General features: G+C 41.3%; 3 protein-coding genes across 3 annotated transcripts; all 3 read right to left on the bottom strand.

Moving 5' to 3' along the window:
* Positions 1–3,930: 3,930 nt before the first annotated feature.
* Positions 3,931–5,118, bottom strand: LOC109206194 (F-box/kelch-repeat protein At3g23880-like). Its single transcript, XM_019368991.1, has one exon. The coding sequence runs from the start codon at positions 5,116–5,118 to the stop codon at positions 3,931–3,933; it is 1,188 nt and encodes a 395-aa protein (XP_019224536.1).
* Positions 5,119–18,488: 13,370 nt separating this feature from the next.
* On the bottom strand, positions 18,489–19,106 carry LOC109206195. The gene has a single exon (XM_019368993.1). It carries the CDS (start codon positions 19,104–19,106, stop codon positions 18,489–18,491), a length of 618 nt encoding a protein of 205 aa, XP_019224538.1.
* Positions 19,107–19,568: 462 nt separating this feature from the next.
* LOC109206196 lies at positions 19,569–20,015 on the bottom strand. The gene has a single exon (XM_019368994.1). The coding sequence runs from the start codon at positions 20,013–20,015 to the stop codon at positions 19,569–19,571; it is 447 nt and encodes a 148-aa protein (XP_019224539.1).
* Between the last annotated feature and the right edge of the window lie 252 nt (positions 20,016–20,267).

The following is a 20,267-nucleotide window of genomic DNA, read 5'->3' on the forward strand; positions in this document are numbered from 1 at the left end:
TAAAGTGCAAATCAAATAATAAATTACATAGGAAATCAAATAACATAGGATACAAGGAACTAAATTACATAGGAAATCAAATAAGTTGACAATAACATGTGATCGATCTCCAAACAATTATCCTAAATTCTAAGGGACAAAACTTAATCTTTAAAGGCAAAGTGTATCGTCGATACTAAATCAATGTATAATGACGTAAACCATGGTCATGTGTGATCAGGCAATTAAATTATAGCTATTACAGTTTACCAAACTATTAAATATAATATCTAATGCTACGGATTAAAATGCGCAGATTACTTTCTCACTAATTATGCAAATTTATATTTGTTCTACTATTTGACATAAACCAGCAGGGGATGACAAAGAGATACACAAATAACTTATTCTATAATATATATATATATATATATATATATACACACACACACACACACATTGGTGAAGAGGGGAAGGAGGTTATGGCTAGGGAAGGGATTTAATGAAAGCCAAATAGCTGACATTAATCGTGCTAAAACAATGTATAATGTATAGCTCTTTTTATATAAAAAAAAATTAAATTAAATTAAATAACAACAGTTTGCAGCATAGAGACTTTCCTTTTAACATGAAAACTTTATAGTCAACACAAACCAACTACAGTAACAACTTTCCAGAATACTTGACCCTATCAAACTTATTAATTTACATGAAGTTTTGGTTGTCATAGTTCATACTAATAATCCTAGTTCATATTTCGCATTAGCTTACACAACCAAGCCTTAGCCTATTGGTTTAGCTATTTCTTTTCATCTATGGAGAGATCAGGAGTTTGATCCCGTAGGACGTCAATTTTTAGAAACAAAAAGAGCTCTAAAATTCATTAAAATTCAGAGCCTATTGGGATCGAACCCTTGATCTCAAACATGATAGTCAGTCGCTTAACAGTTAGGCTACGAGTCAAGATTAAGCTTTAGGCTACAGATAAATAATTTCCAGGCGGTGTCATTACTGTTTATATGCAGTAATTTGCGTATTAATTATACATGTGTGTTTAAAATTTTTCGACGAAGCGGTGTCGGATGACACCACTTAATATAAAGTGCATCCGCCCATGTAAACCAGTAAGCAAGGTGATTATCAGCCGCAACTATACATAACTATTCCTAAAAATAGATGTAAATATGAAGCATAAGCATGTCAAAATTTGTATAACAGAAAATTCAATTTGATAAAAAATATTGAGACAAACGCACAGGATCCATTAAATAGAGCGAAGTCTGTAACTAAGCTTCATTAGCCATTAATGGTACTATCAACCGATTAACTTTTGGAGCTAATTTCTCTTCACACCATAGACACCCTCCTTTTGCTGGGAGATTTCATCAGACACAACTCACAAGTGGCGTCGAAGTTCTTCCCTTTGTCATTACTATTTTTGTTCTAGATGGCAATTTTCAAGAAATAGCAGAGAACAACTATGCAGAACTCAGAATCCACATATGCTAATTATTGCTAATTAATGGCAAAGCTGGAGAAATTTTGATATAAATGCAGAACCAAAGGCAATATAGAGAATGAGTGACTAAAAGAAAAAAAATAGCTTTGTAATTGAAAAATCTGAACACGAAGAACACCAAATTTTTCCATGTAATGAGTGAAGACATCTAGTGGATTAAGCTCTTTTAATAGAAAACCATAACATCATGATTTTTGGAGTACTTCGAGTGAATTCACATAAAAACATAAGAGGGGAAAATATATTACCGGGAGAAATCTAAGCAGAGAAATGTTCCTAATCTGATGTGAGTACAGAGAAGTTTTTTCGCTAGTTTACTTTTGCGAAATCGTAGTTGCACCATATAGAACTTCTTTCCTTAGGTTTTTCTTATTTGGAAGAAATGTAGTTGGAAAAGAGATCTTTTTACCTTATTGAAACAAATTTTTTTTTGGTTCCTGACTTTTTGCTTTCGCGGGAAACAAAACTTTGCAGACTTTGGTTTTCCCCCTCTGTTTTCCGAAAAAGATTAATTTTATTATATTTAAGAATTTAAATTACAGTTTTTGTGGCGACTAAGTCGCCGCGCATTCTTATACATGGCGACTATCTATGAATTACTACTAAAACTTTTACATCAAATTTTTATTTTTGCGGGAAAGTAAAATTTAGCGGTATAGTTACAAGTATTTGTTGCGACCTAAGTTTATTTGTCACTAAAAGTACCCTTTTCATTGCAACTATGATAGTTGTCACCAAAGGTGTAATTATTTGTGGCAAATTTAATACATCGCCACTAAATCACGTACTTTTTGTGGCGAATAATATAGTCGTTGATGAAATCCGTCACTAAAAACCTCATTTCTTGTAGTGGTTATCCATGCGGATTCAGATCTTGATACTTTAGCACGTGAGTTGTCTGTGCGGATTATAGCGCTTTGGCTGAAGGAGCCCCTCCGAAGTCTGCACACCCCCAGTGAGCGCAATTGCTAGCAGTTATTATGTTTGGGCTAGATCTGCCTTGTTCGGTACTGTGTGACTGTGTGTGGCGAGTGATTGAGCGTGATGAGTGGAAAGTATGAGACAGTGAGATTGAGTACTCTGAGAGTGTGAGTGCATGAGTTCATCACTGAGAGGCATTGTATTTGACATGCGTACTTGAGATACATGCATAAAGATGCATTTCCTTCTGCTATCCGGTTTTTGGTGACATTTATGATTTCACTTGCTTATTAACATGTAGGTATAGAGATGTACTTTCCTCATGCTATCTGAAAATAAAACATCTTAATTATTGTTGAAAGATTTTTGGAAAATTTCACAGTTTTCAGACTTACTCATAATTTTGGTGATTTCAGTGAAAGAATTGAGAATTTTCTGTTATACTTGAAAAGTATGCCTATTTTTCGTAACTATTAACGAGTTGAGCATCTTATCTCTGAGTTATTTTCTTGTTCCATTTTTATTATATTGTTTTGAACCGTGGTGGGTTATTGGAATTGGACTCGGACCCTTGTCCCAGATCGTCACTACTTTCAACCTAAGGTTAGGTTTGTTACTTATTGAGTACATGAGGTCGGTTGTACTCATACTACACTTCTGCACCTTGCGTGCAGATGTTGGATGTTGACATTGCTGTGTGCAGATGTTGGATGTTGACGTTGCTGCATACAACGGGAGCTGGATATGAAGATATACTTGCGTCCCAGTCATAGCTGCCTCTTCATCCTGGTAGCCTTAGTATTTCAGATATGTTCATGTATATTTCAGACAGATGATGTATTTTATTTCAAACCTGCTTTGTAAACTCTATATTAGAAGCTCATGATTTGTACTATTAGTCCGTGGGGAGTTGTATAAAATTCAGTTATCTCATCTTTGATTCACATCAGTGTTATTATATTATGTTATTTTGTTAATTGGCTTACCTACCGGGTTGGGTTGACGGTTTGAATTTTGGGTCGTGACAGTACTCATGTAGTACTACCTTCATTCTTTTTTACTTATCCAATATACAACAAAACAAATTAAATTCTAAAATCATCTCTGATTTTTGCTCCATGCACGTCATTGGTGGGAGTCCATCTTGTTTTATACGTGGGCTAATTAGTTTGGATCACTCCTTCATGTAGTAAATGCTGCAATCACAGGAAAAATTGTATAAATTGTTTATTGTTAGGATAGAGATATATGGTATAGATAGCTCACTGCCTAGTATTTACTACTCCTATAAAGAATGGCAAATACTAACATTTATATGAAATTATGTCGCAAACTAGATTGAAAATAGCTGAACACTGAAAACAAAAAAACAAAAATTCAATCGTATGAATCAGAAGATGAATTCTAAGAAGATTACAAAACTAAAAATTATAGTATAGTATAAGATTACTGTTGATCGAACAGTCTTGATATTACAATTGTCTTCTGGAATTTATGACCTACATTCCGAGTTACTCCTCCTCGTGCATGACACTGAGTCTGGGAAAATATAGGCTATCCAAACACAAGGTGACAGGAGGATACTCATACTCGAAATTGTTCGATATACAAACCTTTGTAACAAATCGTTGTTGTTTAGGATTATAGATGGAGAAATGGTATTTCGTTGGTCCTTTAAATACAATTTCACCATTTCCTCTGCAATACAAAAGCTCACTGTATCTTTCAAAATAATGCTCGCAAAACCCTAATGGTACGTCGCAAAGTTTCATTAACCATTTCCATCCATCTTGTTCCATGATCCAGATGTTTAGTTCATCCGCGGTTTTACCACCATATAAGCAGAGGCAACCTTTCAAAGTAGTCAAACGAAACAATTGATCATCTTCACTTATAAATTTTGGTTTTGGAAGTACCTTCAGTTCGTCTGACTTCACATCAAAATATATAACTGTTGAAGCTTTACATACAAGATGATCAAGTTCTTGATTTAGAGACCAAAATACACAATCCTCTGTGCTAATACCCTGACCATAGTAATATGTCCCTGAATTAGTTGTTCCACTTAAACTAAAAAGACTTTGCTTTACTATAGGAAGAGTTATTTTAGCCGTCCAACAATTGCTATTTCTCATAGACCAAACAACATAAAACTCGTTATAGATCGAAATAATTTTGTAATCATCAGTACTAGAATCATAACACATCCCACAACCATAAGGAAGTATTCTTTCGTCGTCGTCGTCGTAAGCTTCCAGATATGGACATAGGAGAGTTCTTTGTTGTCTGATTGATGGATTCCACAAAATAAATGTCTTATTAGACTTACGTTTCTTCAATAGTACCAATCCATCATGTGAGCATAAAACGTCATGATCATCATTGAATATCTTTAGAGGAAAGAGTTGCCTTTCTATGGCAACTTGTGGACTAATTTCCAAGTCCATAAACCTGAATTCGGAGGTAAAAGCTCTTTGTAACAAGAGTTTTTTACGTCCCAAAGCTTTGGAATGATCACGGTGAGCTTTTGTGAATTCTTCCTCAGAGATTATAGAATTCCATGGTGCAGAAACTGATCGAAAACGTAACAAGGATTTAACAGGTAGATTAATAAGGATGAAATATAAGATATCACATGGAACAATTGATGTACTATCTTCAAAGGCTGGTTTCTTATGTAACTTCGTCTCCTTTGACATTATTATGTGTTGGGGGCAAGTTGTGGCTCAGGAAAAACAGCTTCCTATATATTAGGATTTAATAATATTGGAGAAGGAAGTAACATAGGAGAAGGAAATTGAAATTCAAGACTTGTTGTGAGGGAAAAGAATTCTTTTCCTTTATGGTTTATACTATGAAGATTCTTTCCCACGAACCTTACCAAAACTTAACTTAAATATTTGCTACTTGCTATTCTGTATGTTGCACAAGTCTAACATCATATGTTATAACTAGTAAACAATGGCTAGTATAAGAATTATTTAAAATGTCACTATATATAAGTTTAACCTTTCAAATTAATAATGACTAAGCAAATAGAAAGTAAAATTAATTACTGAGATGGTAATTAAGAGCTTGTTTGGCCAAATTTCTGGGAGGCCAAAAGTACTTTTGAATAAAAGCGCTTTTCAAAATAAGCAATTTTTGGCAGCTTGGCTCTAAATCTTGTTTACCCCCAAAATCGGATAACAATTGAATTTCTAGGTCGTTTTAAGGATACGCGGATTAATTTAACACAAAGAAATAAATTGGATTAATTGAACAAGAAAAGATAAAAATAAATTCAAACCACGTGCACAGGACAGTTTCAGCCTTAGTGAAATGTTCACCCTCGATCCGGGCTCAATGTGACCAGTACTGATGAACGAGATAAGAGCTAATGACATAGAAAAATAATAATATATTACCTTGGAATGCGTGTTACAACGTGTGTTATGAAACATCATACCCCATTTATATAGTAGGGTCTCACTCTAGGTACAATTCTTATAAAAGGTAAAAATCTTCTAATTAACTAATTGCCAGTTTCTTATCGACACGTGCCGAGATCTCCGCCGTGATATCTGGTCGGTCACGAATATCACGGCCTTCTCTTGGTCGTGCTTGATTACCTGACAACATTCTTCGAAGTTATTCGGGACTAGGACCGATCTCGAACCATAAAGCCGATATTCTCGAGGGTGGGCATTATGGTCCCTGACTCCGAGTCGATGAGACCTTTACATCGATTTCGGCCCCTTGCTATCATATCTCGAGCTTGGCTTATCATGCCAGAGATCGGGGTATATCACAAGAGCGGTTTTACCCGTATACAGATAGTCCCCATATTTCTCGGAGAGTAAATGATGAGAAACGACATGAGCTCCTGATTCCTACTTCTATACATCGTGACAGAAATGATGGAACATCCGAAATGTCTCGTCACTCGCGTCATAATGGCATTAAATGCATGTCAGCCGCCGGATGGCTATCCCTGGATGCGAAACGTCACCGAGTTCTTATTGATACCACCTCCTTTGTTCATGTTCACTTTACATCAAACCTTCTACCCTCGTATCCTTAGGATTTCAATACTCTTTAGCATTCTTACCCCCTTTACTCAAGGTCCTTTGCAAAAAATATTGCCCATCTTCTTCTCAAGCCAACAAGTCTAATCCTTCAACTTCTTTTCTTTCTTCGTCTTATCCTAGATTTTCCTCCATTTTTTACTCTCTGAAAGAAATGGCAAAGACTTCAAAAACCGTTCCTCGAAAAGAAGTTCCTTCTACTTTGCGGCCGGCCGTTGAGGTCGAAAAAATCGCTCTGGGCATTGATGAACCAGCATCTAAACCTCTCTTGAAAATGTTCATACCCGGGGGATGCTCGATCGATGATGATTTTAAGGTTGAAAAGCCTTCCTCCATATAGGGTCGGTGCGAGGAGGTCTCGAGATACATCTGCTCGATTACCAAAGAGGTCCTCCCTACGGTCCGAAAGGACTACAACTGGGCCAATAAAAACATAGTGGTCCTCGACCCCGAGGAGGCAATTACCACCTATGTCGAGGGATATCTGAGTGTTTACACTTATCCCTTTACATTGGAGCTAGTGGACCCGGTCATTATAAACTTGTGCAAGAGATACGAGGTATGCCTCGTTCAGATTCATCCTTCAATGTGGAGGATTGTGATCCTCCTTCGGTTTTTTGTGAGCAAGATTGACTCATGCCAATTCACTGTGGATCATCTACTTCGTTTGTACAGTCCCAGAATATTCCAAGGGGGGCTGATAAAGCTGGTGCACCGGGCCAGCAAGGCCCCGTTCTCAAGTATCGATGAGGACTAGGATCGAGGCTGGCAAGGCATTTTGTCCGAGTGAGGACTTCAGACTTGATTCTGGCTGAATGCGAGCTATTCCCCGATAAGTGGAATACATCACGTATATAGAACTTCCCTTCAATCATTTATTTTATGTTTACTTCTCTTCTTTTTATTAGTAATTATGGTGATGTAGCCGTCGTTCGAGTCCCCAATGTTGTCCCTCGACTCAAGGAGTGGGTCGAATGTATTATTTCATAGAGGCCCTACTCCGAGCGCACGTGGCGCAAACTTTCAAAGGGCCATTGGGAGGCTCGTTCTCATGGTAAGATTCCCTTCCCGAATAGGTTGTGTCAGGCCTCTTCTTTTAGCACCAAGTCCTTATTTCTTTTACTTTCTTTCACAGGTTTGCCTAAGAACGTCGAGCTTAAGCCTCTAGCTGGTGGCGAGTACTTTCCTATTGAGCCTCCTACTCCGAGGAGGTCCAGAGAGAAGAAAATAAAGAGGACTCCGAGTTCCCCGAGCTCAGAGAAAAAGAAAACGCGAAGAAGGCTGGTGCGTAAGCCAAAGGAGAGAACCAACTCTCGAGTGCTTGACTCCGGCTCAGGGACGAGTCCGAGGAGGATGATTTTTTTCTGGACCATGTGTCGTCTGTGCTCGAGGAACGGGTGGCAGCCGAGGGGGAAACAACGGAGGCCAATCCCTCTCATGTTCAAGAGGCCGATGCAACAGTGAGGGTTGATAACCCTCAAGACTCCGGTTCTGCCCCGCGCTGTGTCATTGACATAACGGGATCGCCTTTATTCACAAAATTGATGTTCGGTGAAGCTCAAATGACGAAGGAGAGATCGAATGAGGGGGTCCGTGGAGCGAACAATCCCCTCCAATGCTTTTTTGATAGCGTGGATTTCACCGCCATGGAGGACGCCATCGGATTAGGTGATTTAAAAGTACCAAGGAAAAGTTCGCCCTCAGGGGCAGGTGGGTCTAGTTCGAGCCCGAGACTGGTCAACCGGTTCCCATCCCCGAGTGCGGATCCTGGTCGGAAGCGGTCAATTATCATAACCATTCTGGAGGATGCCCAGGTTCTTTCCGCTCCCGTTTTGGGTAGCTAGTTACCTCCGGTGCCTGGTAATTGAAGAAGACCAGGCAAAAATGAACGAGGTGGATTCCCCATGCCTGTTCAACGAAGCACAACAGGCACTGAACCGGGAAAGGTGTTACAAAACCCTTTCATCCTTCAACTTTGGTCATTGGTGATCCTAATATTTCTTCTCATATTTGCAGGCCTCGGTGCTTCACCACAGACCTTTCTTCATTATCGAGATGAGCTGAGCCAATTCGAGATTGAAGACAAAGAGCTCGCTGAGAAGAGAGACATGTACAAACTTCTCAGCGAGCAACGTGAAGGAGAGGCTAAGAGCTTTCAAGCCGAGTTAGACGCGACTCATAAAGAACACTCCGACCTAGTGGAACAGGTAAAAATCTTTGAAGTTAGTGATGATGAGCTAGACACGGTGACTAATAGTCAGAACCCGCAGGTCCAACAGAAGATCGATCGGATAGACCAGCTCCGGGCCGAGATGAACGTAATTAAGGTTGAGAACGAAGAGCGGAAAGGCAAAATGGACCACTTGGCTTCGGAAAAGGAGACTGATCGGGTGCAATTGGCCTCGGCAGAGGCTCAATTTCGAGCGACGAGCGAGAAGCTGAGGCACGGTCACAGAAAATTGAGGAGCTCTACTCTCAACTAAGCTAGGCTTTTGCCGATCGAGAGACCCTCGCCAAGGAACTTAAAGCGACCACATCGGTGGCTGAAATAACCAAGGCTGATGTCGATGAGATGGTGGCCCAGTACAAAGCCGATGTTGAGGCAGCCCGGGACCATCTGAAAGATATTGTCGAATATGTGAAGCGGTAGTCTCAAAGAGAGGCCCTTGAGGAGGTTCATGCTTAGGGTTTTGATTTATCGGATGAGATTGAAAGTGCTAAGGGGCTCGAGGCCAAGGACAAGAAGTTGGCGTATCTCGAGGATGAAGAAAACTCTGAGGGTTCAGGCGGATCGGGGACGGAGAAGACTCTGATGGTCCCAGTGATGAGGTGGGCTCCGACGAAGACCAGGCTGTTTAGGTGCCTTGTAGATTTTTCTTTGTTTTTGCACCTTTGTTCTTTTTGTTAAGGTCGTTTGGCCTTTTAAAGATCTTTCTATATATATATATATATATATATATATATATATATATATATATATATATATATATATATATATATATATATATATATAAGGTTGTTTTTCCCTTCGGCAGTTTTTAAGCTTGTTTCCTTTCGCTCTTTTCTTTATGTATCGAATGCCTTAGCACGTAATAATTAGGTCTTGTTCGGAGGGTCGAACATGCCTCATTCCTGATACTATTTTTCTTTAGACTCGTGGGAGGCTTGGTACGACCGAAAGCTTGCCCCAAAGTACTTAGAATATTTTAGATTTATAATTTGCCGAGGGTAGCCTTTTGAACCGGTTTAGAAATTTTGAAGGCCTTATGTTTTGGTTACGGGTCTCGGACGTCTCCGAGCCATTCTAGGACCGTAGCCTTTTTAATTTGGGTTTTTCCCAATGGGCTTGTTACCCCGAGTCATCCGAACTTACCCAAGTCAACCGTCCCCGAATGGGGATGGACGTAGCCTTTAATGTTCGGGAACTGCCTGATAGGCTTTGTGCCCCCGGGCCTCGATGTCCCAGGCCGTTCGAGCCTGCTTTGGACAACAGTCCCCGAGTGAATTGGCCCTTGGGCTTGATTTCTTTAGGGGACCAAATGTAAGAAAGAAAATAACAAAAAAAAATTAAGGGACAAAATATTTATCCGCAAGTTAGAAACTTCATTTCATTCCTATGCGTAATATACAAGGATACACATGTGTACAAGATTTGTATTAGGGCTCGGGTGGTATATGCGAGCACGGTTCATTTGACCGTTTGGCCCTTACAGCAAATCCCATCGATCGAGCCTAAACTGTTCGATCACGAAGTTTTTTTCCTTGCTAAAGTCATTATCCGAGGGTGATGCCCCCCAGTATTCGAAGCTGATAATAGAGAACCCTCGGGTACTATTGATGCGACTCTTGGTACCAGTTCATAGCCGGTCATCAATTCTAAGCTAGCACGATCTTTCGTAGCCTCGTTAAAAACCTTGCGGTAAAACCCATTTGGGACAAAACAGGTTCAAGGGAAAAAGAGTGCAATGCATGCTTTCAGGCCTAAAAGTTGCATCGTTTCTTGAATATTACCTGCAAATGTTAGTTCAATATATAAATAAAAGAAATGAATGGGGTCGTACCTTAGCAGTAATATCTTTTCAAGTGAGCTATGTTCCAGTTATTCGGTAGTCACTCACCGTTCATTGCTCTGAGTTTGTACGATCCCTTTTTAGTAATCTCGATAATTTGATACGGACCTTCCCAGTTCGGCCCCGGTTTCCCTTTGTTCGGGTTCCAGGTGGTTAGTGTAACCTTCCTTAACACCAAGTCCCCGACATTGAAGTGTCGAAGGTTGGCTCTTCGATTGTAATACCTTTCAATCCGTTATTTTTGGGCGGCCAACCGAACGATGGCAGCCTCGCGCCTTCCATCTAACAGTTCCAGGATCGTATTCATGGCCTCGTCATTTGATTCTTTAGTCGCATATCGGAACCTGAGGCTCGGTTCTCCTACTTCGGCTGGTACTAAAGCCTCGGTGCCATAAACCAACGATAACGGGGTGGCCCCGGTATTCAACTTCGAGGTCGTCCGATATGCCCATAGTACTTCGGGCAAAATTTCCTTCCATCTTCCTTTGGCGTCGTTCAACCTCTTTTTGAGATTTGGAGTATGGTTTTGTTCGTGGACTCCACTTGCCCGTTTCCAATTGGGTGGTAGGGTGTTGATAGGATCCTTTTGATCATATGGTCTTCGACAAACTTACTTACTTTGTTGTCGATGAACTGCTTCCCATTGTCACACACGATCTCGGCCGGCATTCTGAACCGGCATATTATGTGGTACCAGATGAAATCAATGACTTCCTTTTCACTGACTTTCTCAAACGCCTAGGCTTCCACCCATTAAGAAAAATAATCAGTCATAAACAATATAAATTGAGCCTTACTGGATGCCCATGGAAGGGGGCCGACGATGTCGATCCCCCATTTCATGAACGACCAGGGTGATAAGACTGAATGAAGCAGCTCCCCGGGCTAATGAATCATCAGAGCATGCCTTTGACATCCGTCGCATTTTCGTACGAACTCCTTCACGTCCTTTTCCATGTCGATCCAGTAGTAGTCGGCTCTAATTATTTTTTGAATTAATGATTCGGCGCCCGAATGATTTCCGTAAGTGCCTTCGTGGACTTCCCTCAGAACATACTCGGTATCTCCTGGTCCTAGACATATTGCGAGTGGACCGTCGAACATTCTCCGGAACAGCGTACCGTCTTCGAACAAGCTGAACCGGGCCACCTTCGTTCGCTGAGCCCTCGACTCCTTAGGGTCCGAGGCAGATTTTTCGGTCCTCAGATACTCTATTTACTTGTTTCTCTAGTCCCAAGTTAGGCTTGTTTAGTTATCTTGGCGTGACCTTCTTTCACTACCGATCTGATGAGCTCTACGACTACCACCGACTTGAACTCATCATCGTCGACTGACGATCCCAAGTTAGCGAGGGCATCGGCCTTGCTTTCGTTCCTCCCTAACTTCGAACATCCCATTAATTTGGTTCACCACAAGGAGGGAGCCACACTTAGCTTCGATCACCTCTGCCCCCAAGCTTTTGGCCAGTTTGAGACCTGCAATCATGGCCTCATACTTGGCCTCATTGTTAGTCAATTTTATAGTCCTAACAGATTGTCTAACTACATTACGCGATGGCAGTTTCAATATGATGCCAAGTCCGGGCCCATTTGCGTTCGAGGGACCGTCCGTAAAGAGGTCCAGATTCCTGAGAAAGTCCCCGAGTTCAACAACAATTTGCTTTCGACCTCGGGTATTAGGGCGGTGTAAAGTCGGCCACGAAGTCTACCAAAATTTGAGATTTGATGGCGGTCCGGGGTCGATATTCGATATCATACCCGCTGATTTCCACGGCCCATTTGGCCAGTTTTTCGGAGAATTCGGGTTTATGAATTATGTTCCTCAATAGGTAAGTAGTTACAACTCATATAAGGTGGCATTGAAATAATGGTTTCAGCTTCCTAGAGGCGCTTAGGAAAGCGAGCATCAGTTTTTCTAGGTGAGGATACCTAGTTTCGGCCCCACCTAGAGTTCTGCTAAAGTAATAGATAGGAAATTGCGTACCTTCTTCTTCCCGGACCAGGACTCCACTTACCGCCACCTCGAATACTGCCAAGTATAGGTATAACTATTCATCTGCCTTTAGAGTGTGAAGCAAAGGCGGGCTCGAGAGATATCGCTTGAGTTCCTCCAAAGCTTGTTGGCATTCCGGGTCCATGAGAAGTTATTTTTTTTCTTTAATAGTGAAAAGAACCGATAGCTCTTGTCGGAGGACCTCGAGATGAATTAACCCAAGGCGGCTATGCGACCGGTTAGACTTTGAACGGCTTCGACATTGTCCACAACAATGATGTCTTCAATGCACTTGATCTTATCGGGGTTGATCTCGATCCCCGGGTTGGATACCATGAATCCGAGAAATTTCCCGGACCCAACTCCAAACGCACATTTCTCCGGGTTCAGCTTCACATTGTACTTCTTCAATATGTTGAAAGTTTTTTGCAGATGTTTTTTAAATGGTCCTCTGTCGCAGGGACTTAACTAACATGTCGTCAATGTAAACCTCCATTGGTTTTCCTATTTATTCTTCGAACATCCGATTTACTAGGCGTTGGTAAGTGGCACCGGCATTTTTTAGTCCGAATGGCATTACATTATAGCAGTAGGTACCGTACTTAGTGATGAAGGACGTTTTTCCCTGGTCGCCCTGGTCCATTCGAATTTGGTTGTACCCGAAATAGGCGCCGAGAAAACTGAGGATCTCGTGGTCGGTCGTCGCATCGATAATGCGATCGATGTTGGGCAAAGGGAAAGAGTCCTCGGGAATTGCCTTATTCAAATCTTTATAGTCCACACACATTCTTAATTTATTCCCTTTTTAGGGACTACCACTACGTTAGCTAACCAATCCGGGTATTTAACCTCCCGAATCGACCCTATTTTAAGGAGTTTAGATACCTCGTCTTTGATGAATGCATGGTTGACTTCGGACTGAGGTCTCCTTTTCTGTTTGACTAGATGAAACTTCAGGTCTAGGCTCAGCTTGTGAGTGGTTATTTCTGGAGGTATCCCTGTCATATCAAGGTAGTACCAAGCAAAACAATCCACGCTAGCTATAAGGAATTGAATGAGTTTTTTCCTGAGCTCGGGACTTAAACCCGTGCCCACGTATACCTTATGATCGGGCAAATTCTCAATCAATACGACTTGCTCTAGTTCCTCGACTGTTGACTGGGTGGCGTCGGAATCATTGGGGATTATGAAGGACCTGGGGACCCCGTTGTCGTCGTCTTCATTGGTCCCCTGCTTCTCTAGTTGAGTCGGGGCCGGTGTTGGTAATTGCTATTTTGTTTCTTCCTTGGCGATCGAACCCGAACTTTTTGTCATTGTAAGTGCGGATATCGGGATCACCTCTTCGACCGCGAACATTTCCTTTGCGGCTGATTGTTCTCCGTAGATTGTTTTAATCCCTCCTGGCATTGGGAATTTTAACACTTGGTGCAGAGTCGAGTGTACTGCCCTAATGTTGTGGATTCATGGCCTCCGAACAGAGCGTTGTACCTCATATCCCCTTCGATTACATAGAACTTGGCTTCCTGGATGGTCCCGACGGTGTTCACCGGCAATGTTATCTCCCCTTTAGTGGTTCCACATGCCATGTTGAATCCATTTAGGACTCGAACTGCAGGCACGATTTGATCTTGTAGACTGAGTTGTTCCACAACCCTCGATTTGATGATGTTGGCCGAGCTACCTGGATCAATTAACACACGCTTAACTCGAGATTTATTTATAAGTACAAATATTACCAGTACATCGTTGTGGGGTTGCACGATCCCTTCTGCGTCTTCGTCGTTGAAAGATAAGGTTCCTTCTGGGACATAATCATGAGTCCGTTTTTCTCTTGTGATGGATACTTTGGTGCGTTTCAACATCGGCCCCTGGGAATGTCTACCCCTCTGATGATCATGTTAATGACGTGCTGAGGTTCTTCCTCCTCGATCTGTTTATTAGCATCTATGTTCCAGAACTGATCCTTGGCTCGATCGCTTAGGAACTCTCGGAGTCCGTCGTTGAATAGTTGGGCTTCTTCCTCTCTTAGTTGTCGGCAATCCTCTATTCTGTGGTCGTGAGTGCCATGATATTTGCACATTAGATTAGGATCCCTTTGGGCTGGATCGGACTGTAGAGATCGAGGCCATTTGGTGTCTTTGATGCGTTCGATGGCAGATATGATGGCGGCGGCGACGATGTTAAAGTTGTACTCCGAAAGCCTTGGTGCTTCCTTAGGCCCGATGGGCCTGTCAAAACTATTTTTGTGCATGAGTCTTGGGTTGTTCTGACCTCAATCACCCCTCCTTTCATTTCTCAAAGGATTTCGCCCAGATCCGCTACCTCTTCGGTCCCCGTTGTATGGTTGGTAACAATCACTACTCGATCTTGGTTCACGATCAATGTCTCTCTTGACTCTATCGACGGCTCTCACGGGATAAAAGGACCCGGAAGGGGCCCTAAGTTGATCATCTTCAACCCTAATTTTTGATTGATACCGGTTATGTACGTCGGCCCAAGCAACAACAGGATATTCGACCAGATTTTGTTTCAACTGTTGTGAAGCCAACGAACTTCGAACATTAAGTCCCTAGGTGAAGGCTTGAACGGCCCAATCGTCCGCAACCGGAGGCAGGTCCATCCGTTCGATTTGAAACCGGGACATGAATTCTCTGAGCATCTCATTGTCCCTCTGTTTTATTTTGAAAAGGTCTGACTTCCTGGTCTCGACCTTGATATCCCCGGCGTGTGCTTTCACGAAGGAATCTACAAGCATGGCAAACGAGTCAATAGAATTAAGAGGTAGGTTGTGATACCATAACATAGCTCCCTTTGACAGAGTTTACCCGAACTGTTTCAGCAGGACAGACTCAATCTCGTCATCTTCGAAGTAATTCCCTTTGATGGCGCATGTGTAGAAGGTCACATGCTCATTTGGGTCGGTCGTTCCGTTGTACTTAGGAATCTCGGGCAGGTGGAATTTCTTAGGGATAAGCTTCGGAGCTGCGCTTGGAGGGAAAGGTTTTTGGACAAACTTCGTGGAATCCAGGCCTTTTAATATCAGCGGTGCTCCTGGTATTTGATCGACCCTGGAATTGTAGGTTTCTACTTTTTTTATCATTGGCTTCGATTTTCTTCTCTCCCAATTCTACCCGTTTTGTCAGCTCTTTGAGCATTTTTATGATCTCGGGGTTGGTCCTCGATTCACTTTCATTTGGTCTCTCCATGACCGGTTCGTTTTTGGGGGTGACTTCCCGGGACGGCTCGGGCTCAATCCTGCTCGGGGCACGGCTTTGGTGCTGGAGCTAGACTATTGCTGCCTGTTGAGCCTGTAACATTACAAAGATCACCCGCAAGTTGATTCCATCATCTTCGTCGTCGTGCGTATTTGTGCAATCGATTAGACTTCTCCATGGATGTTGTTCTCAGGATCGGTATGCAAATTTGCTTTGATGGCCACATGCGAGCTAGCATCGATCGGGTCTGCAACTGGAACTCCATTGTGGTCGACGCGGGGCACCTCGTTACCGGACGTTACATTATTGTTCTTGCCATGGTGGCCGGATTCAGCATCCACGTTTAGAGGGGCAGCCTGGGAGTTCGACATTTCAAATTTTAATTAGAAATCGAAGATACTCCAAAGAACAAGTGTAAAATAGGGTGTGTTATAGAAGTTTGTATCAAATAGCCACTTTTATCCTAAGCCCCACGGTGGGCGCCAAATTGTTTACCCTCAAAATCGGATAACAATTGAATTTGTAGGTGGTTTTAAGGATATGCGGATTAATTTAACACAAAGCAATAAATTGAATTAGATTGAACAAGCAAAGATAAAAATAAATTCAAACCACACGCACAAGACAGTTTCAGCCTTAGTGAAATGTTCACCCTCGATCCAGGCTCAATGTGACCAGTACTGATGAATGATATAAGAGCTAATGACAAAAAATATATATATTGCCTTGGAATTCATGTCACAACGTGTGTTATGAAACATCAGACCCCATTTATATAGTAAGAGAGTCTCACTCTAGGTACAATTCTTATAAAAGGTAAAAATCTTGTAATTAACTGATTGCCGATTTCTTATCGATACGTGCCGAGATCTCCGTCGTGATATCCGGCCGGTCACGAATATCACGTCCTTTTGTTGGCCGTTCTTGATTACCTGACAACGTTCTTCAAGTTATTCGGTCTAGGACCGATCTCGAACCATGACCCCAATATTCTCAAGGGTGGGCATTATGGTCCTGGACTCCGAATAGATGAGACCTTTACCTCGGTTTCGGCCCCTTGTTATCATATCTAGAACTTGGCTTATTATGCCGTAGATCAGGGTATCACAAGACCGGTTTTACCCGTATACAAATCTTCTCGTTTCATGAAAGATCACTAAAAATTCCGGCATGAGTTGTCGTCTACAGTAGCAAAAGCTAATCGTTGTCACTAGTTTTTAAAGAATACTACTATTTATACTATGTAGAGACTAGTCCAAACAAGACATGAGAAAACATACATATTTCATTGTAGATACGAAAAAGGGCTTAAAGTACCCCTATCGTATGCTAAATGGTTTATAAAAAACTCATGTCCATCTATCCGTCTGAAAATATATAGGACGTTAATTTTATTATCAAAATTACCCCCTCGACTAACGACACTTCATGTGGGCCTCTCATTAAATGATGTAGCATTCTTTCATTTGTCCACGTGGCTCAGTGGGGCTGAAATTGTACTTGGGTTAATTTTTACCCATTTAACCGATACGACCCACTCTTTTTTATGTGGGTCAGCTCTCCTTATAGTGCGACTGCCGTGAACAATAACGCAGTCGTGCTTTACTGCACACTACTCCGCCGTCCGCCGGTGAATAGCCACCGGACCACCACCAAAAAATGTGCCTTCCAATTGCGCACCAACCTCAGCAAATAATTTCCCAAAACAATTCCCCAACTGCTACAGATTTGCAAAATGGTGCTGGGATCACTGTAGTGCAAAATGGCCTGGGAGTTCGAAATAATTCCTCGCGCGTTTCTGGGTCAAATCAAGCCATTCCAAGAACTGGGGATTCTTCTCTAGGTCCATATCAATCTCCCCACCAACATTTGGAGGATTTCACTAACAGAATTGGGAACTCCGATCATATGAACAGCCCAAAAATGCACCAGATGATCGCGCATGGAGTTCTGGTGAACCAATTGTCCCAATACCAATGCCAAACGATTCTTGCTGTTCAGGAGATCGTTTCCAACACATCAAATCCAAACTTCATCGGCTCAATCTCCACAACAATTCAAAAACGTAATTCTGCAGATTTGGGATCACCAGGTGTTCGATAAAATACCTAAGCCAATTCCCAGCTCAAATGGTTGGTACTGATGTTCCTCAAGCTTTTCATGATCATAATGAAGTCAGTCGTCATCCTAATTCTCATGAAGCAATTCAAAAAAAGGGTGATCAGGCACTTTCTTCCCCTTCAGTTCCTCATGTGGTCGTCAATGTTGTTCAGGCTGTTGAACCCGAATTTGAACCCATCAGATAACGAAAATGTTGAAACAATTGATGCTAGATTTTTCTAGTTTTACTCGGATTTGTTTTTTGGACTAGAGTGTCACGTGGCCCAGTAAAAAGTCCAACACATTAATTTGAAGGTCTAGCCGGTCTGCCGTTAAAACGTAGGGGTACTTTAATTAATAAAATTAACGTAGTGTGTATTTGGACTAATAGATGCACGAAACGTGTATTTTTGGAGTGATAGATGGACGGAGGCTATAAGTAAACCATTTATCAAATAATAGGGGTAGTTTAGGCCCTTTTTTGGTAACTATCAACTTTTATTAATTACAAAGTAGAATATTTACAAATCCAGCTAGACTTTTTACTCAGTCTGTTGTTCATATGGTAAATATATCCACACAAAGATAAACTATCCTATACACATTAACTAGGAAATCTAAAATTCTATAGAGTCATCTTAAGGTTCTCAGCAGCTCGAACATGATAGATATAAGCTATTTCTCTAGCTCCAGCATCACTAGTTTCCACTTTCTGCATAAACACTCTGTTGTTCTGTTCAATCCATATTGCATAGATGTACTCTGTATATATCAGCTTTAATATTTTTGCTTGCTTTGTCTTTCCTCTTGTTCTTTGTTCTATCCAGCTCTGCAGTTGTCCCCATGTCATCATTGATGACCAATCAGTTTGTATCCATGCCATTAGTTTACTCCACACTCTTCTGCTAGCTTCACATCCAGCAAATAGATGATCCTTGCTTTCCTCTGCTTGTTTGCACATTTGATAATTTGTATCTATCTGTATACCCCAGCTTTGTAGTCTTGTAGCTGTGAGTAATCTGTCTTGAAATTGAAGCCATGTTATGAAGATTGCTTTTGTTCTTGCTGCATTCCCAAACATTAAGTTCTTCCAGGTGACTTTTGGTAGATCTCTTATCATTTTCAGATAAATGATCCTAATCATGCTCCTGTTCCCTAGTGACTTATGTTCCACATTACCCAATTCCTCCCTTGCCTTGAATATTTTCCTTACCATCCAACTTGTTTGCTGGGGTATGGGCATATTTGCTATCTACTTCCCTTTTATGTAATACTCATGTATCCATTTGATCTAAAGAGTATCTTTCTTACTATGTAATTCCCAGCAAGTTTTAACTATAGCTGCTTTGTTCCAGATCTTCAGATTTGTGAGGTTAAGTCCTCCAGCTGACTTTGGCACACACATTCTGCTCCAGGATACCAATGCTTTTCTAGTTATTTCATTTGCTCCTGACCAAATATAACTTTTGCAGTAAGCTTCTATGGCATTCGTCACTTTGGTAGGTACTATAAATATCTATGCCCAATAGGATTGAAATCTAAATAGAACTGTCTTCACCAACTGGACTCGACCAACATATGACAACTTCTTTGCTACCCATGAAGCCACTTTTGCAGTGATCTTGGATATTAATGGTTGTCATTCTACCATCTTCAGCTTCTTTGTAGCCAGTGGGATCCCTAAATACTAAAAAGGTAATTCCCCTTATCCATATCCCAGCGGTTGCTGAATATCATGCCTAAGAGAATCTGGTACTCCACCAAAATATATAGCACTCTTTGACATGTTAGCTTGTAAACCTGAAGCATCTGTGAAGTTACCAAACTTTCTATGCAGTAGTCCTACAGAAGTTAATTCTCCTTTAGCAAACATTAGCAGGTCATTCGCAAAGCTCAAATGAGTGATATTCATTTTTGAACACTTAGGGTGGAATTTGAATTGCTTCTCATCTCTCGGATCACTAAGGTTTCTACTTAAGTACTCCATGACTATAGCATATAAGAAAGGTGACATTAGGTCGCTTTGCCTGAGCCCTCTTGCTTCAAATGGTTTGGTTGGTTCTCCATTGATTACTATGGAGTAATTAACAGTTGACACACATTCCATCACCCATCTAGTAAACTTTGAAGGAAAGTGTAGCTCCTCCAACATCTGTTTCAGGAACCTCTAATCTACTGTATCATAAGCTTTTTGGATATCTACCTTAATCATGCATCTTGGTGAGATGTATTTCCTTGTGTATGCCTTTACCAATTCATGTGCCAAGATCACATTATCTGCAACTCTTCTCCCACGAATGAATCCAACTTCTGTTTCTGTGATGATGCTAGCAATAACCTTTTGTATTCTCCCTACTAGGACTTTAGCAATGATTTTATAGGACAGTACGACAAGCAATGGGCC

The sequence above is a fragment of the Nicotiana attenuata genome, unplaced genomic scaffold, assembly GCF_001879085.1.
Source record: "Nicotiana attenuata strain UT unplaced genomic scaffold, NIATTr2, whole genome shotgun sequence".
In the NCBI taxonomy this organism is placed as follows: domain Eukaryota; kingdom Viridiplantae; phylum Streptophyta; class Magnoliopsida; order Solanales; family Solanaceae; genus Nicotiana; species Nicotiana attenuata.

Excerpts from the sequence above, each read along its gene's own strand:
- LOC109206196 (XM_019368994.1), bottom strand. The coding sequence starts at position 20,015 with ATGTTGGAGGAGCTACACTTTCCTTCAAAGTTTACTAGATGGGTGATG.
- LOC109206194 (XM_019368991.1), bottom strand. The coding sequence starts at position 5,118 with ATGTCAAAGGAGACGAAGTTACATAAGAAACCAGCCTTTGAAGATAGT.
- LOC109206195 (XM_019368993.1), bottom strand. The coding sequence starts at position 19,106 with ATGCCCATACCCCAGCAAACAAGTTGGATGGTAAGGAAAATATTCAAG.